Genomic DNA, 27,160 nt, shown 5'->3' with positions numbered 1-27,160 from the left:
TAAATCCACCTGTGTACCACCAACGCATGCAAGATGGATGATCCACGGCGAGTTGGCCCAAACAACAGACATGAGGGAAAAGGAAGCTGAAGTCTGATGGATAATACAGAAACGAGATTGAACACATCCCAGTGGGTTGAGAGAAGTTAAAGGGGAGCTAAATATAGAAAAATTGTCCTGCTGCAGGGGGTTTCGTGGAATGTAAGATAGATGAGGCTTTGCTCTCGGGACCACATCTGGCCTGCTTGAGCCCTCCGGGGTCACTTTGAAGTGCTTGCCGAGGGGCTTTTTGTCTGCATTACTTTTCTTTCTTTTTATCTGCGTCTTTTGTTTTATATTCTCAGTCATTTTACACCATGAGAATCTTTCTTTTTTCTTTTTTCATTTTTGGCATCGGTGGGCATTGCTTTTCCTTGCTTTCTCCTGTGCCCAGAAGCATCATCTTAAAGGGATAGTTTAGCAAAAAATATAAAATTGTCATTGCTTTCTAAACCTAAGTCTATGAAATTGACGTCCTGTACTTTCTTTCCAGGAGTTTCTGATCTTTGATTTACAATCTAGTTGTGGATGATTTATTGGTGCATGCACTGCAAAAAAATGACTTTCTTAGGGGCCGAAATGCGTTTTAAACGCTTAGGAACGCAAGTGCGGCGCGGCTTTTTATATTGCAAGGCAACCACCGAGTCCACTGGCTTGTCTATCAAATATTGAAGCATGAGCCCTTTTGCTGTTAACTGTCATATTAGCACAAAATTTAAAAGCAGGACGCTTGCTCTGACCTTGATCGAGGGTGAGAGGTGCACAAATACGCAGGAGTGACTGCAGTCCGGTTGTTCCAAATTACTGTAAACTTCCGTCACCACAACGTAAGGCCCGCCTCTCCCCGTATTTGGTTGGACAATGGAAAGGCGCAAATGATGTCGGGCGCTTTTCCGCTCTCAGCGAGCGCTTCTTCAAAAATGCGTTGTCATGGGCTTGCCAGATCTTTTGTGCTAGATCCATGTCTGAGTACATCTGGCATGACCATGACAGTACTATGTTCTGTGTGGGAACATGTGGAGTCATATAGTATGTGTGGCTTACACGTGTTCCCAGTGTTTTGTGGCTGTCATGGTCTTGCCTGACCTTGGTTATTATCCAGGTCGGATGTTAGAGGGCAAGGCTATGGCAGCATTGTGTTTACGTGGGAACACGTGTGTTTTCACATCATCTATGTGTGACACGTGTTCCCAGTGTCTTGTCACTTTTACCCTAAAATGCCCTCGCGTTCTCTGTGTTGTGCGCGTGCGTTGTTGAACGTTCAGAGTTTCCGTGTTTTCCGAGTTCCTGTTTTGTTCCTGTGTTTTGGTTTGTGTTTTATCACAGTGTTTTAGTTATCCTCTGTTTAACCCCCTCGTGGGTTTTTCTGTTTTGTATTTAATAAATACATAGTTATATTTTTGATACATCCTTGCGTTTGGGTTCTCTCTTTAGTTTTCCTTATTCGGTGTAATCCCACCGTGACATGCGTGCTGCGGCAAAAAATGCAAGGCATTCGGCGCGCAAAAACTACGCGCAATAAGGCTCACTACCCATAGAAAATCATTCAAAAAGGCGCCTGCAACTGCCACACTGCAAAAAATTACTTTCTTACTTAGTATTTTTATCTTGTTTTAAGTAAAAAAATATCTAAAAATTCTTAAATTAAAGCAAAAAATATAAAATTTAAGAGAATTAGTGCTTAAAACAAGCAAAGAAAATCTGCCAATGGGTTAAGAAAAATGTTTTTGAATTAAGTGTTTATAAAAAAGGAAACTTATTTCAAGAATTTTTTCTTATTCCATTGGCAGATTTTTTTGCCTGTTTTAAGCACTAATTCTCTTAAATTTTATATTTTTTGTCTAAAAACTAGACTTGTTTTCCTAGGTCATTTTGCTCATCATAAAAATATATTTTAATTTAAGAATTTTTTTATATTTTTACTGAAAACAAGACAAAAATAATAAGTAAGAAAGTCATTTTTAGCAGTGCAAAAGCGTTTGTTTTGATCGGCCCCTTAGTATTTTTATCTTGTTTTAGATACAAATTTCTAAAAATTCTTAAGTCAAGATGCATTGTCTTGATAAGCATAAAGACCTAAGAAAATAAATCTGGTTGTAAGAAAAAAAAATCAAATTTAAGTGAATTTGTGCACAAAACAAGCAAAAAAACTGCCAATGCGGTAAGCAAAGAGAAATCTTAAACTTTTTTCATAAACATTTCAATTCAGATAAAATTCAAGAAAGTCTTTACAAGAAAAGATGCTTTTTCTTGATGAGCAAAACGACCCAAGAAAATAAGTCTAGTTTTTAGACCAAAAATATCAAATTTAAGTGATTTTGGGAATTTTTCTTGAATTAAGTGTTTTAAGATTTTTTGCTTACCCCAGTGGCAGATATTTTTGCTTGTTGTATGCACAAAATCACTTAAATTTGATGTTTTTGGTCTACAAACTAGACGCATTTTCCCGGGTCGTTTTGCTCATCAAGAAAAAGCATCTCAATTTAAGAATTTTTAGATATTTTTACTGAAAACAAGACGACAAATACTAAGAATTTTTTTCTTGAAAATAATTTTTTGCAGTGAACGCGTTTGGTGTTATCGACCCCATAGTATTTTTATCTTGTTTTAAGTACAAATATCTAAAAAATTTTTAAGTCAAAATGCATTGTCTTAATGAACATACAGTAAAGACCTAAGAAATAAATCTAGTTTGAAGACAAAAATATCAAATTAAAGTGAATTTATGCATAAAACAAGCAAAAAAAACCTGCCAATGCGGTAAGCAAAAAAATCTTGAACTTTTTTCTTAAACATTTAAATTCAAATAAAATTCAAGAAAAATTTACTTACCCCATTGGCAGATTTTTTTTGCTTGTTTTATGCACAAATTCACTTAAATGTGATATTTTTTTTCTAAAACCTAGACGTATTTTCATATTTCAGACAGAAATACTAAGAAAGTAAGTCATTTTTTGCATTGTGATTTTGTTACATCATAACCATCCCTGTGTCTGAAATCAAACTGTGACAATATACAGTAGATGAAGTACCTCATCGACCGTTAAAACAGTACAATCTATATAATATTGACCCTTGAATTCCGACGCAACGCATGTCTCAATTTTTCTTTTCGGCTTATATCACCAAGCTCTCTCAATGTTCAAACCCTCGTGCAACCTACAACTTTTCATGGTCTTATAAATTCGCAATGGATAAAAAGTTAAACCCTTCATACTTTTTTCTTATTTATTATCTTGTAACGCCTACTACATCACATTCCAGGAGTAAAATGTGGTGGGAACACTGCTGTGAACACTTTTGACTCAAATGTAATATTATGAATTGCTTTCACATGAATGTATGTAATATCAAACATGTTTTTGTAAATCTCTCCTACGGTAAATATTACAGTAGACTATAGTTGTGCATGCCAAACAAAACCGATAAAAATGAATTGCAGGGGAATTGCAGACATACAGGAATATTTCATGAACTTCAGGAGTTGTGATATTCAGCTACTTCCATATTCATCTGTTTTCCTTTTGCTACGTCCAATGCGACATCAGATCACTCGGTTACTTTTCCCGACTTTCCCATCAGGTGCTGTTATTTTACATCTGCCCATTTATCCTTCTGTTCTGAATTATAAAAATGTTTTTGTACCTCTGTCAACCTTCATCATTCAACCAAGGGATTCCTATAGTACAGTTCCAAGAAAATGACACGTATCCCAGGAAAGCAATCATTAGTATAAAGAGCACATCTGTCAAAACATCTCCATGCTTCCTACATTGTTCCTTACAGCTGCATCTCGGTCGGTTTTCTTTTGCTTACCAGTGTATTGTCTTGTTGTGTTTATTTTATCTGATATTGATTTTCATGTTTGGGGCATGTTGTCATATTGATGGACAGGTGTGTGTGTATCTTTACAACTAGATCTGTTTTTGTGTGGCAGGCTCTTCCTTAACCCAGTCATCATTCATTGGCCTTTAATTACATGTCATGTAACTGTCATTCGTGTCAGTGACAATTACCGTTTTGAAACGCAGCGGGGCGTCACACGTGCTCTCTTACACGCACTGACTTTTTCACATTAATCCTCTGCGATGTTCCTGTAAGTAGTCCAGTAGTCTTGTCAGAAATAACATGTAATATACATTTCTTCAAACAGTGTCGCTATTTAGGCTGCTTCATGAGGGTAAAGTTTGCAGCTCTACCTGCTTTTGAACATCAAAACTCTTTGAGGTGCATGTTAAAAATTCAACCCCTCGTTGCAAAATCTCACATACTATAAGCAACTATGAGTGACATCATCCATGCTTTCTCCACTTTCCGCTGTGATTTTTAGGCCAAGAACAAGGTCAGGTGTGGGAATCGTATTACTGTAAATTACTAGTGTTTCATTTGTGTTTTCCTGGTTGCGCTTGTATTACAGTTTGGTCTTGGCGGTCATGTATAAATTTGGGTTTGTGTTGTTTTCCGATTCGTGTTTTATTTTTATCTTGTATTATTAGGTTCACCTTTGAGTAATATCTTAGTCAACTGTATGGATTTAATTTTTCCGCGTGCGGCCCCCCTTGTGTACGGTGCATTTCTTCGCGGCCCCCCCAACGAAAATTTATGACAAAAACTGTTCTAAAACTTTACAAGTTGAATTAAACAAAACATTAAGTTATACAAAGTAGTGCTGTTGGTTAGTAGCCTTATATTTTTTAGGTTTAATTACACAGAATTCATGATAAATGAATGTATTTTGTAAAATGTCATAAAACTGGGGCCCCCCTGGCACCATCTCGCGCCCCCCTGGGGGCCCTGGACCCCAGTTTGAGAATCACTGCCATAGAAGAACCATTTTTGTGTCCGGCTACTACAAAGTAATAATTATTATAATATTTTGACCATTGTTACCATCTTAAATATTTATTTAATATTTATATAATTATGTTATCATCATCATATCAAATAATTTTAATATTAAATATCTATCTAAAAAAATGGTAAAAAAATGTTGTCACTGGGCCAAAAAGTACACCTTTGCACCTTTAAAGAGTTGATATTAGTACATCAAATGTACATATTAGTACCAAATGTATACATATCTGTACCCTCTGGTGCATATTAGGACCTTTTATTAAAGGGTACAGCCCCAGTGACCTTTTGGGACTATTTTGGACCTTTTAACCTGACAGTGTATATCAGGGGTTTTCAAACTTTTTTGTCAGTCGAACCCCCTTGTCCTAAATTATTTACTTGAAGTACCCCATGAAATTTTGAGTAAATATTTTATTATGATTTTTTTGCACAAAACATTTAATTTTTATCCTTTGTATCCTTTGTATCCTTTGTTTTATCCTTTGTAAGTATTTTACATAGTTATTGTTATTATTACTTGTTATTGGACCTTCATCTGGTCATTTTGTTTTATTTGTTATATAAAATGTATTTGTTTTGCATGAGTTCTTAGTTTTCTAAAATATTGTAGTGTTGTGTTATGGTCACAGGACATGCAAATTAACCAAATACAATAAATCTTTTTCACTGCAAAAATGATTTTCAAGAAAAAATGTTCTTAGTATTTTTGTCTTGTTTTCAGTAAAAATATATGATTTTGTGCATAAAACAAGCAAAAATATTTAGAATTTTTCTTGAATTTAGTGTTTAAGAAAAATGTTTAAGATTTTTTTACCTGCCCCATTGGCAGATTTGTTTTGCCTGTTTTATGGACAAAATCACTTAAATTTGATATTTTTGATCTAAAAACTAGACTTATTTTCTTGGGTCGTTTTGCTCATCAAGAAAAAGCATCTTAAATTAAGAATTTTTAGATTTTTTTTCTGAAAACAAGATTAAAATACTAAGAATTTTTTTTCTTGAAAATCCTTTTTTTGCAGTGTTGTTAGTAAGTGTTTTATTTAGATTTTATGATAAAAAAATTTCATCAACCCACAAACTCCCTGCAATTCCCCTGGTTCATGACCCCCAGTTTGGGAAACCCTGCCAATGTAAAAAAAATACCAAAAGTTATAACAACTTGGTTTTGCAAGTCGATTCAACCTACTATTTAAATTTTGACCTGTGATAAGTTGCCATAACTTTTAAAAACAAGTTGAAATTGTTTAACTTAAAGGCGGGGTGCATGATCTCTGAAAGCCAATGTTGACATTTGAAATCACCTAAATAAACACCCCACCCCAATAGAATCTGGACCTTCTTTCGATAGACCCGCCCCACACATACGCAACCCAGACAACGATATCGGTTAGTAGTAGATATGCCCTTACTGCTGATTCGCTACAAGTGTGTTTTGGTACTCGGCCAAACTTACTTTTCCAAAGTGTTTTTCAGAAATCATTTGTTAAGTTAAAAATATAAAAATATGTTAATTTGACCAAAATGTTGCATTTTTTTACAGTGTGGTGTATACGATCAGATGATCCACCCCAAACATTTGTTATGACTTAAATTGTCTTGTATTGTCGTGAACGTATTACAGAAACTTTTGTTTATGCTACCAAGGCCAAAAAGGAATTGCTGCACCTCAGGTTCATATGTAATATATATAATATTCCCTAAATAGATGCATATAGTGTATTCAATGACAAGTCCCAGGTGAATGATATCTGAGCACATCAGCGGTATGGTGAAACTGGAAACAGGTCAGATTGAGTTATGGCATGACCATAAACAAATAGCACTTTCTCTCTTGGCTGGCCAAGATAACTGTAAACCATGTTGACCCAGGTCAACGTACCCTTCAGTGGATATGTGGGAGAAAATTCAGTGGTCAGGTGTTAATGTTTTCTCATGAGAGAGGAACAATATTTTTGTCCATTGTTTTTATGTTTGGCTCCTGGTCTTGACAGCTTCTTATACCTGATACTGTTATTTTTTTACTTTTATGAAAATATTAACTTAAACTTAATGCTTGTGTTTGTTTTCTTTTCAGATGTCCATCAAGAAGAGGTCTGGAGGGGCAGGTGAGCACTCATTTTGATATTAAACTGCTCTGGCAATAAATGTTTTAATGAAATGAAAATCTCACGATCTCGTTGAATTTATTAAGCAGGGTAGATGAGTTTGTTTGGTTGCTCTTGGTGGTGCTAAAAAGTCTTTCTGTATTTAACTTTAGTTATTGGTCATATAAATATATTCTGCAAGTTGTATTTGTGTTGTTTTGGATACAAGATATGTAACACTTCTCTCTCAAATGTACTTGAACAGATTAAGATGTCACACATCTGTTATAATCAGCTGAGAGATGTTCACTAATAATTGCGATTTGTTGTTGAACAATGAAATGCTTTTAAACTGGATATACTGGATTTCTCCCCAGTGCAATAATTGTGACTAAAGCATTGTGAAAAGGATAGACATTCTTAATAATAAAGCACAAAAGTATTACTTTTGAATAAGCTGTTAATTCAGTTCGAATTTATTTCTATAGCGCTTTTCATGAGATTACATTGTTGCAATACAGCTTTAAAGGGACACTTTTCAGCTCCCCTAGAGTTAAACATTTGATTTTTACCATTTTGGAATCCATTCAGCTGATCTCCGAGTCTGGCACTACGACTTTTAGCATAGCTTAGCATAATCCATTGAATCTGATTAGACCATTAGCATCGCGCTAAAAATAACCAAAGCGTTTCTACATTTTTCCTATTTAAAACTGGAGGCGTAATGATATTACGCAGCAGCTGAAAATAGTCTCCTTAGTAACTTTCAATTGGAGGGGACTATTTTGGGGCGCTGCGTAATATCATTGCGCCTCCTGCAGCCATGGTACGGCAGCAAAGTCCTTGATAATTACGCCAGAATGAGAGTATGGTTCCTGGCCATATCGGCATAGAAAATAGCAACTTTTAGTTTTCTGTCAGTCTAAGTACAACATGTAACTACAGAAGAGTCAAGTTTAAAATAGGAAAAATATTGAAACTCTTTGATTATTTTTTTTGCGTGATACTAATGGTCTAATCAGATTCAATGGATTATGCTAAGCTATGCTAAAAGTGGTAGCGCCAGACGTGGATATCAGCTGAATGGATTCCAAAATGGTAAAAATCTAATGTTTAACTCTAGGGAAGCTGATAAATGAGTATATATTCAAAAAAAGTGGAGTGTCCCTTAAAGGCCAAAGTATGCTCCATTTTTTAATGTGTACGCAAGAGTGCATGTATAGTGGGCGTGACAAATGTTCATCATCAGAAGTGCATGCGTACTGTACGCTTACCGCCAGATTTTTGAAATCCAGCGTACATTGTACTCGTAGGTCACGCATGTGCGTGCTGGAAAATGTAGCATGTAGCCCAGGGGCCGATGGCACCAGCTGTGCATAAGTTACAACATAGCCTAGTAGTTACGACGTAAATTGGCACTAAGTTACAACTTACGCACTACCAAATGTTTTTGCGTCGCACTATTAAACTTAGTTTAAACGTAACAATACGATGTAACTAAATATTTACGGAAGCCTCTGTCCATGAATAACGGTCGGAATAAGATTAAATCACATCGATAAGCTTGTAATTGATTATGAAGAGCCACATTTTTTTCAATTAAATGTTTAATGTTTTTAGTTCGATAACGTTGGCTAGACGTCATTCTATGTGAAAGCATTACTTTATGGAGAGCTTACGACCTACTAGCTACGTTCTGCCTTAAGAACAAATGGTGCAACCGAATAAAGTAAAGAGTTAGTTATAAACTAGCTAGTAGTTACTAAGCCTCTAGTTTGAACTTTACGTCCCAGTTTAAGTAAGAACTTACGAACAACTGGTGCAACCCTTCCCAGGAGATGTGTTGCATTTTGTCGCATTGTGCATGCGTCTAACGTCTGATTACACGTACACTGTAAAAAATAAAAAGTTGACTTAACTTAAATTTTCAAGGCAACTTGCTGCACAGCTTTTTTGAGTTTACTCAACTCTTGGATGATGTAGTTCACCTAACTCAATTTACTGAGTAATGTCAACTTACACCAAAAAGTTGAACCAACTTAAACTGATTAGGTAATAAGCAAATTTTTATGTTTACTCAACTAGTGGCTAAGTTGGGTAAAGAGTAATTTCGTATATCCAAATTTAACTAATCTACATGTTTTGGACTGTGGGAGTGTACACAGAAAGGTCTCATAAACAAAGTCTTTGTCTGACTTAAACCAGAGACCTTTTTGCTGTGAGGCAACAATGATGCGCGCTTACTCATTGTGCTGCCCTCTACACTGAACACACACTTCTCAATCATGGTAACAATGAACAAAGATCATTCTTTAAAAATTACTCTAAATACAACATATAACTAACATTAACAACATAACAACATAAATAAATCCAGCAAACATTAAAACAATCATCTTTTTTAGTAAATTAAACCAAAGAAGTGAACATGTCGCAATGCATGCTGGGAACCATTCCGACCATTGTTTTTTTTTTAATTGCTTGTTCAGATTACTCAGTTTGGCAAGTTGGGTGAACGAATTGGACAACAACGTATACATCTAAGTCCAGTCAACAAAATAATATTTGTTAGCTGAATGATTATGCTCTTTTCATTCAGTGAACACAAAATAATAAATTGACGCCCTTCAACAAAGAAATCTTTGTTCAAGTTACTTAATGTTCTTTGTTGAATGAACATTTTAAAGTTGGATTTTTTTACAGTGTACAAGTCAAATAAACCATGCTTTGCAAGGCTGTATGTTCGACCGTGTGCTTACGTTCGCTTGCACATAAAAAACAGACTATACTACGGGCTTTACAGTAAATACAGTTAGTGCGGACAGTAGAGACATAAGAAAAAAAGTACAGAAATACATAGATCTTATAAATTGCATGATATTATATAAAAAAATGTTTTGCAGTGTGTCTTTTGCAAACTGCATTGCTTTAAAAAGTAAAACTTATGGGCTTGTTGGGAATGTTGAGCGAAAATAAATGATTGATAAGCTGTAAAAAATACCATTAGTTTGCAAACCAAGAATGATTTAGGTGAGAAAATGAACAAGGACAATCCTGTCGGCAGTTTGCTGGGTGCAATTCATTGCTCACCGCCTCAGCATGTGACAGACATTGACAGGTGGTTTGGCGTTCCTTTGGGTGTCTGGAGAACGTGGGGGTTCATAGACCCTTGTTTATAGCCCTATTTCAGTGTCCTGGACCCAGTTAAAATAAGGGGGGCAGACCGAAGCATTGTTACTGTTATGCTGAGGGGAAATATTTGGCTTGGCTTGATGTGGCCAGGGGGCAGCTGGAATGTATTGAGGCAGTGTTGTGGGAGCTCAAGTTGCTCTCTCACATGAAGCTGGGCTTTAGGGGTGTTGGGCAGACAGCACAGATTAATATCATGGCTTGTAGCGCTTCTGCACGACCAGCTTGCTCTCCCTCCAAACTGTGCTTAGTTGCCTTTTAAATACCTGTCTGTATCGCTGGTGAGTGTATTTTTCTAATGTTTTAGATGCCATTTTTATTTTTAGCCACTGGTCATCTTAGACATGAACCTACCTGACCTTTATGGAATTGGCTCTTCTACAACAAGACAACATCAACCATGACTATATTCACAATATACTGCAGCACAACATTGATACATTTCATGACTGCATTCACACAGATTGACACAACGTATTGTTTTGTTGTCTTTCCTATATAAGGAACTTTAATTCAAGTCACAATTTCTGCTTGATAGTTTTAGAGAAGTAAAATCAAAATCTTTTCAAGTGTTCTGTACGGTGCATGTACAGCCCTAGTTGGCGATTACTTTTACATTTATGCATTTTTGGCAGATGTTTTTATCCACAGCAACTCACAGTGTGGGACTGTGAATTGCAACCAATGACTCAGTCCACAGCTTATCCTCCCTTTTGAAATGCATAGTGAAGCTACAGTAGCCGCCACAGGACAAACATGTCATCGTATGAGACAACATAGTGCCAAAACGAACAGTTTGTCTGTTTAGGGTTTGGCGACTTCCATGTTAGGGGACATGCGGTTTATGTAGATAAAACTAAGGTATAAAACAATACAGTTCATTATATAAGGTCTTTGTACACCACTGATAATATAGTTATGTATATTATATTGCATTTCTGTTAAGAGATCCTTCTAATGTCAATGGGGTCCATTGACTTTTCATAGTAGGAAAAAAATACTATGGTAAGTCAATGGGCCCCATCTTTAAAGTGGACTACTCCTTTAAAGCAACACTAAAGAGTTTTTGCTCTTTGCTCCCCCTACAGGTTAGAAGCGTAATTGTCCATTACCACTGTCGTAAATACTGCAGCATAGCTGGCTCTGATTGGATTGTAGGTCAAGTTTTTGTAGTTTTTACTCGAACTACAGGACCGCGACCGACAGTTGAAAACTTCTTTAGTGCGGTTTGTCCGATAGAGGGCTGCAAAGCGAATGTGAAAGTGCTGTTCACCCTGTTTTGAGTGGATGAACGACTGAAACTTTTTTGGAAACGTTATTTTAAGGTAAAAAAAACTCTTTGGTGTTGCTTTAAGATACAATATATATCTTCATCAGTATGTGGTGATCACTGCTGTACACTATAGATCTTTCCAAACCATATTTAGTCTTATTTTGAAAAGTAGTCTGTCTTTCAGTCTTGCAAATTATAGTCACTTTTATTCATTTCAACAACTAACCATGTGTCTTCAATTGGACTGCCATGCTAATAGGAATGACAATGATGACGCTATAAAAGAAAACGTAAAGTTAAGGGCACATGTGGTGTAGTATTTCCCTTCTCGTGTTTTACTGCAGGGACAGTATGATGTCACTCTACTGCAGGGCCAGATGGCCCCGGGCCCCGTAATACACCATACACACCTCATTAGAGTAACAGACTGCCCCCAGAGAGACTCTCTTCCAGACCGTGGTGCATTTAATGATCAGGTCTAAAATTAAAACATGTTATTTCTTTAAAACTGAGTTTCTGTTTCTTTTCAATGGAGTACTTGGAGTTGTTTAAAGTTGTGTGTTATTATGACACCGATTAAGCTTAAAGTTTACGAAATTCTTATCCATGACCATTTTATAAAGAAACTACAGTATCCTGTCTGTTCCAGTTTGGTCTTGGGGAGAATATTAATGCTCCGTATTCTATCCTGGAGATGGTGACCACATATTTTAAGAAAATAATTTTAAATAATTTTTTTTTAATAAATAAGGACTTTAATAGGCAAGCAATTGAACCATATGGCTTCAGATAACTTCAAGTCGTGTGGACTACACTGTCAGAAGAAAACGGTCCCTAGGGTACCCTTTAAAGGACAGTTTGGTATTTTACACTTAAAGCCCTGTTTTCATATTGTTTATGATGAAATAGAACGGTTTTGACTGAAATTTGGACATATGATGCTGGCCCGAGAATTTGCGGGTGTTTCTTGTATCAGCCCCACCTCTACAATGGGTGTATAGGTGCACTGGAACAATCCTTCCTAAAATGCATTAAACTTTCGTTTGCAGAGACGTGAGGCTCGCCGAGTGGTCGGGGGTGTTCACTGGTGTGCTCGCGCAGAGATCGTTGCAAAAGACGCTTTCCAACAGGTTTTATCATAGTTTTTGTCCAACTCCATTGACTTGTATTAGATGTGCTGTGAGGTACGGTATTACTCCGCGCCGGGAACGTTGTTTGTATTCTTGCAATTGGCAAAGGTGGATTATCGCCACCAACTGGGCTGGAGTGTCTATTATTCAAGCTCTCAGCGGAAGAATATACGGGTGTGAGGCGTTTGGAAAAATAGGTCCACAAGTTTACAACGAATGCTAAAACACCTGTTGGAAAGCATCTTTTGCAGCGATTTTTGTGTGAGAATATCAGTGAACACTCCCGACCACTCGGTAAGTTTCACATCTTTGTAAACGAAAGTTTAATGCATTTTAGGAAGGATTGTTCCAGTGCACCTATGCAGCCATTATAGAGGTGGGAGGTGAAACAACAAACACCCAAAAATTCTTGGTCCAGCATCATATGTCCAAATTTCAGTCAAAACCGTTATATTTCATCTGAAAACAGGGCTTTAAGTGTAAAATATCAAACTTGTCCTTTAATATTCACCAGTTGGTGCTCATTATTTGTAGGGTCTTTGGTTAAATTAGATTTCAGTGCAATGCAGCCGTTTAACGTTAAACAGTTTCAGATTGAGCCGAGACCCGTGAATGACAATTTTGAGACCGCAGAGCTAAGTTCCTGTCTATAATGACCACTTTGACTCACCAACCGGCGCTTCAGGGTCCAATAAACAGAAGTATCACTGCGCCTCGTAAAAGACCTTTAGCTCTGATCCAGACCAGCGGCAGACCCCTGTGAAGAACTCAAGAACAAACAGAACCACGTTCACTTTTTAGATTCATTGACAAAGCATAAACTGCAAATTCTCTCGGGACCGGCCCCATCCCATCACTTTTTAATTTAAACTGTACAGTATATACATAAATAAGCTGTATTTATCTGTCTAAACATGGTAGTTATAGATTACAAAGTCTTGTGCTTTATGACTTCAGCGCTGGAGCTGGACATGACTTAAGAAACAGATTTATCAGTTCTCATGTTTAAGAACTGATGACAGAGATAGAGAGACAGAGAGACAGAAGCAGACATATGGAAAAATACTCGAACCATCTGACCTATTTCATTTTTTTAGCTGTTTCTATTTTCACATGTATAAACAAAGACAACTCTTCCAAAATCACTGCGTACCCAACACTGAGGAAATAATGTTACATGGAAATGGATCAATTATACATTTGCATTTATGTAAACTTGAAATCCTTTATTCAGTTGGTTGTCATCCTCTATAAAGTAAATCTCTAAAAAAAACATATTTAAAAGTAAATGAAACGTTTTATTCACTGTATCAGTTTTGCTTGTAAGGAAAGCATCCTCAAAACATGCCAGGGTTGTCAACGACTTTAAAATACCTCTCTTGACACGGCAGTGATGATATGTGTGCATGCTGAATCCTTTTGGGACTGAACGTCCATTTGTCCCATGTCCAGTGCTGTTTTAAGAATGCATGCTCTTTTGTTATGGTAAACATCGCTGTGTCAGACCTCCCATCTGACAAAGAGAGACATGGCGAGAGGCGACCCAAAACTGTCAGACTGAGACCACTGGTACTGAAGCCAGAACCAGGACAGACAGCTCTGTACGTAGGCTTCTCTTTTACTGTGAATGCTGTTATTCTACTCTGACAAGGCAAATCCAAAGGCTTTGAGCCACTGAATGAAAACCAAGTAAGACTTTAAACATACCCAGAACATTCTGTGCTCGCTCGTATATCAGCATACAGGAATCCAACAAACCAAACTGAAGCTGTATAGGTGAATTGTTTATCTGTCTGCCGGTCTGTATTTGTCTGTATCTGTCTGCCTGCCTGTCTGTCTGTCTCTCTGCGTGCCTGTCTGTCTGACTGACTGACTGACTGACTGACTGACTGACTGACTGACTGACTGACTGTCTGTCTGTCTGTCTGTCTGTCTGTCTGTCTGTCTGTCTATTTGCCTACCTGACTGTCTGTCTGTCTGTCTGTCTGACTGTCTGTCTGTCCGTCCGTCTGTCTGTCTGTCTGTCTGTCTGTCTGACTGTATGTCTTCCTCTCTGTCTGTCTGTCTATTTGCCTGCCTGTCTGTCTCTATCTCTGTCTGTCTGTCTGATCGTCCACTCGCCTGCCTGTCTCTATCTCTGTCTGTCTGATCGTCTACTCGCCTGCCTGTCTCTATCTCTGTCTGTGTGTATGTTTGTCTGTCTGTCTGTCTATCTGCCTGTCTGTCTGCCTGTCTGATCGTCCAATTGCCTGTCTGTCTCTATCTCTGTCTGTCTGTCTGTCTGTCTGATCGTCCACTCGCCTGCCTGCCTCTATCTCTGTCTGTCTGATCGTCCACTCGCCTGCCTGTCTCTATCTCTGTCTGTGTGTATGTTTGTCTGTCTGTCTGTCTATCTGCCTGTCTGTCTGCCTGTCTGATCGTCCAAGCGCCCGCTCGCCTGCCTGTCTCTATCTCTGTCTGTGTGTGTGTGTGTGTGTGTGTGTGTGTGTGTGTTTGTCTGCCTGCCTGCCTCTATCTGTCTATCTGCCTGTCTGTCTGTCCGTCCGTCCCTCCAACCACCCCCCTGTCTGTCTCTATCGCTGTCTGTCAGTCTCTCAATCTGTCCGTCTGTCTGTCTCTCTGTCCCTCCCTACGTCCGCCTGCCTGCATGCCTGCCTCTATCTCTGTCTGTTTGTCTGCCTGCCTGTCTGTCTGTCTGATCGTTCGCTCGTCTGCCTGTCTGTCCATCCCTCCTCCAGCCTGCCTGCCTCTATCTCTGTCTGTAAGTCTGTCTGTCTGTCTGTCTGTCTATCAGTCCCTCACTCCGTCTGCCTGACTGCATGCCTGCCTCTATCTCTGTCTGTCTGTCTGTCTGTCTGTTTGATTGTTTGTTCACCTGCCTGCCTGTCCGTCCTTCCCTAAGCCCGCCCGCCTGCCTCTATCTCTGTCTGTCTGTCTGTCTGTCTGTATGCCTGCCTGTTTGTCTGTCTGTCTATCCGTCTATCTGTCCCTTCGGCCATCTTCCTGCCTGCCTCTATCTCTGTCTGTTTGCCTGCCTGTCTGCATGTCTGTCTGTCTGATCGTTCAGTCGCCTGCTTGCCTGTCCGTCTGTCCATCCCTCAGCCCGCCTGCCTGTCTATGTCTGTGTGTCTGCCTGTCTGTCTGCCTGTCTATCCGTCTATCTGTCCCTCCGGCCACCCTACTCCCTGCCTCTATCTCTGTCTGTCTGTTTGCCTGCCTGTCTGTTCTTCCATCCCTCCGCCCGCCTGCCTGTCTTTGTCTGTGTGTTTGTCCGCCTGCCTGTCTGTCTGCCTGCCTGTCTGTCTGTCTGTCTGTCTATTCGTCCTTCCGCCCGCCTGCCTGCCTGCCTTTATCTCTGTCTGTGTGTGTCTATGTGTTTGTTTGTCTACCTGCCTGCCTCTGCCTGTCTGTCTGCCTCTGCCTGTCTGCCTTCCTGCCTGCCTGTCTGTCTATCCGTCCCTTTGCCTGCCTGCCTAGCCTGCCTCCATCTGTGTGTGTGTGTGTGTGTGTGTGTGTGTGTGTATGTGTGTGTGTGTGTGTGAGGGTGTGTGTCTGTGTGTCTGTCTGTCTGCCTGCCTGTCTGTCTGTCTTTAAACCGAGCCTTTGCATTGGAGTAAATAGAAAGACTTGAAATGACCATCACTGTAAATAAAAAAATGAATCTGGCTCTTTGGATGTGATATATGGATATATGTTATCTTATGAGCCTCATTGATTTTGCACTTCGATTTCTTTTTTATCCTGCCTCCATCACATCATTTTGATGAATTCAGTTTCAGCTTCATTTGTACCACTGACATTGAAGCTGATTTATCTAATGCAGTTTATATAGAACAGACATTTCCCAAAACTTACAAATGCACATCAATCACCTTTAACACTCTCATAGTCCTCAGCATTTCCACCTGTAGATCAGCTCAACTTTTTGTTGTTTTCCCTTTTTACTTTCCATTCCCACCCCATTCTTTGGACCATTAGTTAAGCCTCTAAGATTGCCTATACATTCCACTTATGTTCAGGGTCAGCTCTATAGATCCTTTCTCTGCAAACTCTCAGCACTACAACCAGCTGCTCTCCCAGACTCTCACTGTTTTTTTTCTCGTCTCATCTGGTTCTCAGTGGACAGCACTGGTGACCCCTAACAGCTGCGGCCCCTCTCTCCGCGCTCCTGTCTGGCCGTACTGTCTCACTCGAGACCCTTTCGAGACAGAAACCAGAAGATCTGTCTGATTTACTGCGAGATGAAAGGGAATGTTGTCCTTGAAGGAAGCTGATTGGTCTCTTTAAATGCTTTTATAATTATCATTTGCTGAGGATGTATGTTTTTTTGCTTATTGCTTCCACTGTTAAAAGCTATTGTGCTGCAGATTAGGGTGGAACTGTAATAACAACCCAGTGCTAGAAATTATTATTTTGACCTTGGTTTCCACCACAACTTAAATGCTCATGTCAGTACAAATGAGTAGCTGCTGGCAATCACAAGCTAAACAAATAAATACACTTAGATGATTAGTTTCACTGTTTGATAACTTACAGACTGTAAGTCTAGTGTTTTATAAATGATTAAACTTCTTTTATATTATTTTACTATTTTAACTACTACTAAGTACTATTTGGTGGTACAAAGGCTTGTAGGATTGTTTGATCAACAGATATTACTTGACTGGTCATGGCTTTGGACTGGTTGTACTGGAAATCAAACTGCTCCATGAATCATCACCTTTATTTGATCAAGCCCTGCTAACCCAAAAAAGGGGTTTTGTGGTTTTAGCTAGTCACCAGGCTTCTGTGGCTATGTTTACATTAATGCCTTTACCTTTTAAAACGCATTACTTTTGCCACGTTTAGTAAAGTAAAAATTATTTTTATTCAAGTAAATGGAGGTTTGCAACGGAGGTTTTGCCCAAAAATAGTAAACATCTAGCAACCAGCTATTATAAACGCTATATCAGATTGTTTTAACATGTATCCTTATAGATAATGTCTGTTTTATATTTATGTTTGAGTATTGCTGGGTTTTAATATTGTTGTAATGTTGTTTGTTTTGTTTAAATTTAGTTAGCTTATTATAAAAGATAGGCTGTAAGTTTAAACGCCATATAGGGCATTTTAAAGGCCAATATGAAGGCAGATTTGTAATGGTTCAGACATTATAGTTTAATTGAAGTTTTGTTTGCTACTTTAAAATGAATTTCGTTTCATATAATTTGTCTCTTCATTTTAATCGAAGTTTTGTGAATATTAATTAATAAAAACAATAAAATCAACGTCATATTAATATTTAATGCTCGTTTAGCCGATTGACTTTTTGCTATATTTGAGTTGCTAGCGGAGGACGTGCACGAACCTCGCACACTTAATAAAATTAACGTTATATTAATTTTTAATACTTTACGTTTTTTTTGTCGAAGAACGCGTGTGAGGCAACACACACACGCACTGAACGGCGACAGGTAAGGGAACATAAGTTATTTGGTGTTTTCCTGAAGAATACAGTCAGTTTGTACGATAATTTTAAAATGGACTATAAGTTCATGAATATGAACTGCGAACAATAAACTATTATAAATATAACAGCGTAAAATGGCTGAAGAGAAACTCCCTACATTAAAGCAATAAGCATTTCTGTAGGCTAAAGCTATACTTCACCTCTTATTATGTTTGATTGAAGTTTGCATTTGCTGAAATTTGTTTTTGCTTCAAGTTCACAACTGTTAGTGGGTGATTCTCACGAAAACTTGGTTTTAAACATGTCAAGCATGAAAATGTAAAAATTGCTTAAATTTACTTTTTTCCCACCAGACATTGAAAAACAAAGTCTGGAGTAAATGGGAACATTAATTTAAAAACTTTTACTTATCATTTTACACTTTTTGTAACATAATTTAAAAAATTAGTCCTAAAAAATCTCATTACCGCAACAGTCAGAAAACATCAACACTGACATATTTTCAAAATGACATGACAAACCTGAAAAAACATAATTTGGAGATTCTGCACATGCATTTAAAATCAAAGTATTATGCTTCTATTAATTAAATTAACATTTAATAAGCATCTGTTGCGGTAATGATAATCAAAATGTCGTGTAAGCATTCTGACAAGACAATATTTCAAATTAACTGTAAAAAATGATCTTACCTGGTAGCCATCTTGAAGTAACTGGTCCATGTGCTTGGTCACTCAAAATCAAACTTTATTAAAATTCTGTATGTGTGCTTAAACTGTTCTCAAAAAGTGTTGCGGAGGATTAGAACATCAGGCATGGCCACATCATTTTCCTAGTTTTTCTTCATTATTATTATGAATAGTCAGTAAATATTTTTTCTGTCATCTAAAGTAGTCTAGCAAAACATCCATTTATTTTTTTTCTTAATATTTTTGTGTTCATTTGATTAAATGACAACATAACGCATGTTCAAACACAGCTGGACACATTGCGGTAATGAGAATTTCAGCAGAAAATGAGATAAAATTTACAATTATAAATTCTTATGTTGAAATCACACATTGTGCAAGGTAGAACACAGTATTGTGTTAATTCTGATGCTTTTTAATGTTACTATATTACACATTTTAAAGCTAAAATCATTAGTGCCGTGGTGTTTCAATGCTTTCGTGAGAATCACCCTACTGTTCACTTGAATGCTTCCTTTTTAAATCATAAAGACCTTTCTGTTTGGTTCATAACATCAACATTAACCTATAAATCATATTAATATGTTGTAGGGGGAGCTAAAATAATATAAGACTTTCCCAAACACATTTTTATAGGTTCAAAAATCGTGTCTGTTGTAGTTGCCGGCAAAGGATCCAGGTATGAATTTTTGTCAATGTCGTACACCCCTAGGCTGCATAAATGCCCAAAGGTAAGCTATTAATAGAGTAATAAGTTATTTTACACTTTTATGCGCATGCCCAGTTACGTGATTGGTCATGTTTCATGCGTTTATGGTCGTGTATAGTGTAGATGAAGATTGTTTTTTTAAATGCCAGTATAAACGAGGATTGTTTTCATTTTAAAATGCAGTTTTAAAACACAAATGCTCCAATGTAAACAGGGCCTTAGATCAGTTTATTGCTTTTATTGCTGCAGCACTAGCTGAAAATTAGACCTGCTGAATTTAGTTTGGCTAAGCGTAGAGAGACCAGCATGCCTCTTTAGGCTGGTATCCTTCTTGGCAGAGCGATGACTGTACTTTTTTACTAAACGCAGCATCTGTGCCATATTTTCCTCAGATGAGGGAGAGTTCATGCCATTATGTTATTATGTGATCTTTTTTAGCCTCTCTCTGGTCCTTCATGGCCAGATCAATGACATCATGAGTTAAATTTAAAGGCAGCTTGTCATGTGGCCTGGTGGTTAGCTGCCGCCGTAGGGAGAGCATGATATTCTGCATGTGGAAAGATGGAAAATGACTTGTGGCTTCCAGTGGACTTCCATTGTTGGCGCTGACACTTTGGAATTCTGTAATAGTGGAATTGCTTTTTGGTGAAAGCTTAATTTCTTTTATAGTTAAATAAAACTTGTCATTTCAAGTATTTTTTTTAAAAAAGGTTAGTTGGACTCGGTTCTGTTTTATAAAGCAATTTCCACTTCTTTATTACTATCCGCACCATCGCAGGTTCTTGCGATAAGGAATCTCATTAAGGAATCTTTAAGTAAAATTCCCCATAATTTGATTCACCCATGGTTGCCAGAGTGGGATTTTCTCTCAATAGGAGATGGCGTTAAGGGATTGAACAGCCACTAATTTGGATCAGGCTCTATTGTGTAAGACTTGTCACCTTTGCAGTTTCCAACAATTACATGAGGTGCACTGCAAATCCCTGGATGTATAAGTGCCCAGGAACAATTTAAAGCAGCTGGAACGTTTTTCTTTCTTTCTTGAGCTGTTTTGTAACTTCAATGAAAGTGAAAAAACATTTGTTAAATGACAAACAGATCAGACCCTTTGTGCATTAAATTCTTCTTTCATAAACAAGCACTTGTCTCCAGTATAGTGAGGGAATAGCTTATATGCAGGATATCTGGGACATTCTGGTTATTGTATATACTGTACTTTATATACTGTGCTTACAGTGGGGTGATACTGTATATAGATCACTCACTTTGTTACAAAATAGCCTAGTAACATAATAAATATGCGTATGTTGTATGTTTCGTCCCTTGTCATGGTTGCCTACCACTGGCGTAATATCCGTGCTATCCTCGGACAATTGCAGAAAAAGTAGTTCCCTTTCAAGGGAATTTGCGCTGTGTCGCCGTAGTGATGCTACGTCACCAGAGACGTTATACAGCATCAAGCATGACACTGTAGTGTCGTTCAGTATAAACAAAAACAGAAAATCCAGATAAAACGTAATTAATTTCCCCATCCGTGAACATGCTTCTTGAATTCCATACATCTCGGGATGTTGAAAACTCTTATCGTTCCACTCTTCTCCATAGCGTCATGACGCTTCTCTTTTGTTATTGTTTTGAAAATGCGACCGGGTGATTCTCACGAAATCCAGACTTAGAAAGTGTCCAGCATCAGATTTTTTTTAAAAGCCCTTGAAGCCATTTTTTTTGCACATATAAAATTAAGGTCTGAACTTACTATAACCATTATTTTTAGAGGATTTAAAAAATATATTTTTTAATTATCATTACCGCAACATGATATTACATTAAATTTATGCATTTACAAACTCATGTTTCGCTAATGAGAACTAAAAAGTTGTCTAGGTACTATGACAAACAAAATTTCAACTTTTATATGGAGAGAAAAAATAAGAACTGCTTACCTGCTAGCCATCTCGAGTGTCACAGTCAATTATGTCCCTTCCAACTATTTTTTTTTTTTTTTGAAAATGTTAGTTCCTTGAGGGCTTAAACAATAATTGAAAATTGTTGCGGAGGATGAGAGAATCTTTCTTGGACACATTATATTCCTTATCATTGTGTCTACATTTACCAATGATCAGCAAATACCACATGTTTCTTTACTGTAAATGTTTATAGTATAACATGCACTGAAGCTTTTTTCATTTTTTTAGCTTTTTTAATTATAAATATTTTCCATGTCAAAGAACTCAAATCCAGTCATGGACACGTTGCGGTAATGAAAATTTTCCCCTTAAATGTGGAAAAAACTACAAAATTGGTTGGTATGATGTCATTTGAAATCATATGCAAAATAGTACATGAAGAGATATTTTTAACTGTATGCTTCTTATTTTGATACTCTTTCTTTGCATTTACTTTTTTATCAAAATGTTTCATGAGACCTCATGAGTCTGATTTCGCCAGAATCATCCCGACCTCTGATGGCGAAAACGTAAATATTGTCCTTTAAATTTTGTCTCGACAGTAGGTCTAGTTTAGTCAAATTTGTTTGCATTCTGCTAGGCTGGTCTGTGTTGGATCTATACGATTCAAATTAAATGTTACATTGATGGAAATCAGGTGGTAAGCACTTACATTACATTTAACCTGCCGACATGCATCTTAATTAATTTCCAGTCAAATAAGACTTTGCATACACATACACAGACATGTACAGTGTTTATAGGGAATACATCACAGTGCACATGCAAATTAGGTAAGAGGTCACTGTGTACTGTATATGTGTGTGTGTGTGGGCATATGAATGTTATATGTTATGACCCCCCCCCCCCCCCATTTCTAATGGAAGCCAGGTGGTGTGTTGAGACTGTAAATGTTTTTTCGTGGTTGGCCGAGTCCTAACAGATTGTCTTCACATCATTACATGGTTTGTCATGGTGCGATTTTGCAACTGTGAAACAATAGCATTCACATACCACTTCTGGCACCTCCACGACCACAATATGTGTTTTTATATGTTTTTTAATTTGTCTCTTTATACTAGTTTATATGCGTTCACATTAAATCATGCTGTTTTCAAAGGAATCATCACAGCTAAATCCTACATTTTACAGTACAGTAATTGCTGATTCATTCATCCCAGAGGAAATTGTAGGTTTCAGTGCATTGCATTATAGAATGCTGTACACAGCATTGTATGATGTACAATATATGAATACCGCAGTTGTATTGGTGTTTGTTGTATGTCAGCCATTTATTCAAATGCATACACTGTAGTACATCATGAATACTACAGTACTTTATAAACTGCAGAAAGTGTAAGCGTAGTATGCTGGAATGCCAAACAGCCTTGGTGACTCATGTTGACATGAACATTTGGTGCAACAGGATTTAGCGTACACATCTAAGCTCACGATTCTAAATCGACGATGTTTCACACAATGAATCACATTTACTGTGAACTATTGCTTTAAGGGCTTTCCTCCCCCTCAGTACTGTAATCTAAAAGCAGATATACATCACATGTGTGATTTCTCTGGAAAACTTTAGACCCGGCTTGGGAATATTTGCTCAGGAAATTTATAGCGCATGCATACGATGAGTCTGTATGTGTGAGTGGGAGAAAAAGGAAGGAGGGGGTGGATGGGGGGAATTCCACGCCTTGAATGCATTAGGCTGGGAAGCGTGATCCCCCTGGAGGATTCCTGGAGCTTGGCCTGGGACCTCACGGCCAAGCGAGGGAGCCAATCGGAGCACAAAGAAATGAGCTTCTCAACATCTGGGCCTTTTCTCATTTCAGATCATTGGTCAGTCTGGAGCACAAGTCACCGGGCTCATGTGCAAGCCAACAAGGTGCAAATGCTGTTTCATATATAATTCATAATGTAGATTAAATGGATCGCTTGCAGTGAGTATTTTAGTGTGTGCGTGGGAAACAAGATTTCTGCTGTAGTTCACTCACATTAAAATCATCATTATCGCATAATTTTGTTTGTTTATTAAGGAAAAATCAAAAAGAATGTTTAAAAGTATCTTCAAACAGCTATTTCTTCAACAATAGTTTATATTGACCACCTCAATCTGTATCATCAACTTCAGAAGGGTGAAGTAATAAATAAAACAAGCCATGTGAACTACTTTTATAGTGCACGCTTAAATGCAATGGCGGCCGGTGGCTTCTCTTCATGGGGGCGCAAATTTAAAATGTGTTCGGAGTGTCATGTGTGTTGCTCGTCATTTCAAAATATGTGTTTATTGTGTCATGTAAACCATGTGCATCATGTGTCTTGTCAAAATACGTGCCTGCTGCACATAATAATGACAATCGAGACGCTCACGTTCACCAAATACTCGCAAGACAATAACTTAACACTAAACTAAGCGAGTATTTGGCAAACGTGAGCATCTCTTTTATCATAAACCCCTTCAAAGTGTCTGCAGGAGGCTCGCATTTTGACATCACGCGTAATGCACATAAGTCTACATGACGCGCCGAACACATATTTTGAAATGACGAGCCACACACATAATGGGCTACGTACATGTGATGAGCTTCGCATCGTGCACCCTCGAAAAATAAGTCATCGGCCCCCACTGCCTAAACGTAATCCGTATGAGTTGTGCGATATTTCAAAGCTTCTGAAGGCATCCCTGTTAAAGGGATAGTTCACCCAAAAATGAAAATCTTGTCATCGTTCACTCACTGTAATGTGGTTACAAACCTGTATAAATTTCTTTGTTCTGAAGAACACGAAGGAGGATATTTTAAGCAATGTTTGTAACCAAACCGACTAGAGGCCCCATTGACTTCTGTAGTAGGAAAAAACAATACTATGGAAGTCAATGAGGCCTCTGATCGGTTTGGTTCCCTAGAGTGAGTAATTGATGACAGAATCTTCATTTTTGGGTGAACTATCCCTTTAACTCCTAGATCAGATCCGATTTGTTCTCATCTTGTTTTTTGCAGTGACTTTCACAAATAATTTTTGGGTGAACCTTTTCTTTTTTTTGCAAAAAGCTTTACTTTCGCAAATATTATTGTTAACTTGTAACTTCACGACAAAGCACTCAAAGAAATTGAGGATTCAACAAAGCTTATTTGCACCGCAAAGAATGGCAAGGCGCTCTGTATTTGCATTTGCAGTCTAAAGAGTCTGTCACTGTTTGGAGAAAAGATAAGAGCTTGAAGGGGTCTTGCCAAAACAAGCAACCCCTTGGGTTTGTGTGGAGAGCCATTCAGATTTAGATGTCCACTTCCTCCCCTTACATCATCACTTCCTGTGCGTTTCCTCCTGTAAGTGAGAGTCATCGTCTAGCCGTAACAATCTCCTCTTTGATAGCGATCCGAATCCCGAATGATGTGAAGTAGAGAACGTAACGGCCCAGAGAGATACGATAGCACCGAGCTATGATAACTGCAGAGCGCTGCTTGTCATGAGACTTCCTGTTAAAGTCTTTGATCAGGACCGTGACCCATACGACCCCATTACTGAGCAGCGAGTAAAGGCTTGTGTTAAAAAGGCTGAAGTATTTATAAAGCAAGGAATTTCTGCATTTTAAAAAAACATGTGGTTTTAATTTCGTACGCCAAGAATGCAGAGATGCTAGCTTGGCTACTGTGCAGATCTTCTCTCTGGCTGAAGTCCACCATGAGTTTGATGATGCCGATGTTTAGCCATCTGCATGACATTCATTTTCTCCCTGGCAAACGTCAACGCTTCGCTCTTTAATTTGGTGTAGTTTCTTCATATGAGCAACTGTAGATCCACATCTGTTAAAACATCTGGTCTGAAGCATAGCGCTCACAATATCCACAATCTCTCAAGTTGGCTTATTTAACGAGACATTTGTTATAGTCGTGAACGAATCGAGTTGTTGGTAGTTCTGCACGTATCAAGTTATCCCTTGATGCAATATAGTTTATTGCGCGTTGCTGAAATGCAATGCGACAGCATGAAAGCAGATGACACGTTGAACGTTCAATATGTTCAGACAGCAAGGCACAGAGTCACCAGTTTGTGCCGACCACCGGTACTTATTTTGCTCCATGACCTGGTTTTCTAATTGAAGACTGTGCAGAAATTAAAGTGATGAGTCTCTTGAAGCGATCAGCTGTTGACAGACAAGGGATCAAGGGCTCCAAGCAGCCAGCTGAGTGAGACAGTTGCCGTGCTGGACAGACAGGATCTGACTTTGCACTCTTAAAAGTCTAGCAGTCTGCCTATAAGACTAATGAATCTTAGAGTAGCTGTAGGTCATCTGTTAGGTGGTCTTCATCCAGGTAGTTTGAGGTTAAGAGGCTTTAAAACACTCGAGTCCAGTTTTCGGCGATAGCTAGAAAGCACTCGTCTGCATTTGTGTGTTAAGTCAAATAGCCAAGCTCGCCAGTTCCCGGACTGTTTTGAGTGGTCAGGCGGTTGTATCGCCAAGCCAGGCATTCCATTGCTGATCCCACAAGAGGGGAAATGTTTGACCTTCGACCTTTGACACGTAAGCTGAAGCACAGCAGAAGACCGCCGTGTTCTCCCGGGAGGGTCTTCTCATCAGATGACTCCATTAGTGAATAAAGCTCAGACGCATTAACACTAACCGTGATTACGGCCACACGCCTACCCGAACCCTCGCACCCAAACACATGACTAGCAAACTTAAAGAAACAGTTCACCCAGAAATGAAAATTTGTTTATAATTTACTCACCTTCATGCCATCCTAGGTGTACTGTTATGATTTATTTTCTTCTTTTAAACACATTTACATTTATATTAAATAATATCCTGTCTCATCCTAGCCTTGCACTACATAGTTGCTGTGTGATTGAAGCACATCCATTATCAGAAATATGTCTTTAAAAGTGAAATTATACGTTTGTGAGAGAAAACAACACTGTAATGCTGCGTTCAGACCAGCCGCGGTAGAGGCGTCAAGCATGAGCGACCTCAATGTCAAGTCAATACGTGCATCTGGAGGTCTCGCAGCGCGAATGAGGCGTTTAGCGCGGTGCGGTACACGCGAATCTGCCTCATTTGACGTAAATTGAGCGATACCACGGGAAACGCGGAAGTTTTTAAAATTTGCCGGAAAAACCCACCGCGTTAAAATATTTACTCAAACATGGCTGGTGTGAACCCACGGTAAGTATGATAAAAAATGGCAGCACGCCCGCTCCACATCAGTACACTGTAAAAAAAGCAGCATGAAGTTAAAACAAGTTGAAATGATTGAACTTAATTTGTTAAGTTAAAGTAACAAAAATATATGTTGAATTGACCAAAATCTTGCATTTTTTACATTGTAAGATTATTGGTTCTTGTGCATCTCATATGACGACTCATATGTCATATGTCACGAGACTCATGAGAACTATCACTGATTAGGTACAGACTTGGTGCCAGTCGTGCCACCGTTTTATTCATATATCTCCAGTTGACAGACCAGGTTGAGCTCTTCATTATACAAACAGAAAACCTGTCAGACAGTGAAGTCTCCTAAGTTAGTTAATATCATGCTGAGTGCAAAATGAAATCTATAGAGGCATGTAATTAAATTAGCTGTTAGCGTTCATGGTATGTCTAGCCCCTCTCAACATGCTTCAAATCTCATTTAACTCTCTTGATTTTTCCCATCTTATTTACCCCTTTAACTCTTTAAGAGTGTAGAAATATTCAATATTTTACATTGTCTCTTATTGCATTATATATGAAATACATTTTATAATTATGATTAATGAGTGAAGCATTTATTTACTTAAAATTAGTTCTA

At 38.1% G+C, this 27,160-nt stretch overlaps 1 protein-coding gene across 1 annotated transcript in view; it reads left to right on the top strand.

Annotated features, from left to right (window-relative positions):
• The window catches only part of stard13b (StAR related lipid transfer domain containing 13b), a 107,996-nt gene that overhangs the window by 27,634 nt on the left and 53,202 nt on the right, over window positions 1-27,160 (top strand). Inside the window, exon 5 of the mRNA XM_055196965.2 lies at window positions 6,968-6,998. Coding sequence (XP_055052940.2) covers window positions 6,968-6,998 — 31 coding nt within the window. The remainder of the gene's footprint in view (window positions 1-6,967; window positions 6,999-27,160) is intronic.

The sequence above is a fragment of the Misgurnus anguillicaudatus genome, chromosome 24 (genome assembly GCF_027580225.2).
Source record: "Misgurnus anguillicaudatus chromosome 24, ASM2758022v2, whole genome shotgun sequence".
Lineage (NCBI taxonomy): Eukaryota > Metazoa > Chordata > Actinopteri > Cypriniformes > Cobitidae > Misgurnus > Misgurnus anguillicaudatus.
This window is presented reverse-complemented; position numbering and strand designations above follow the sequence as displayed.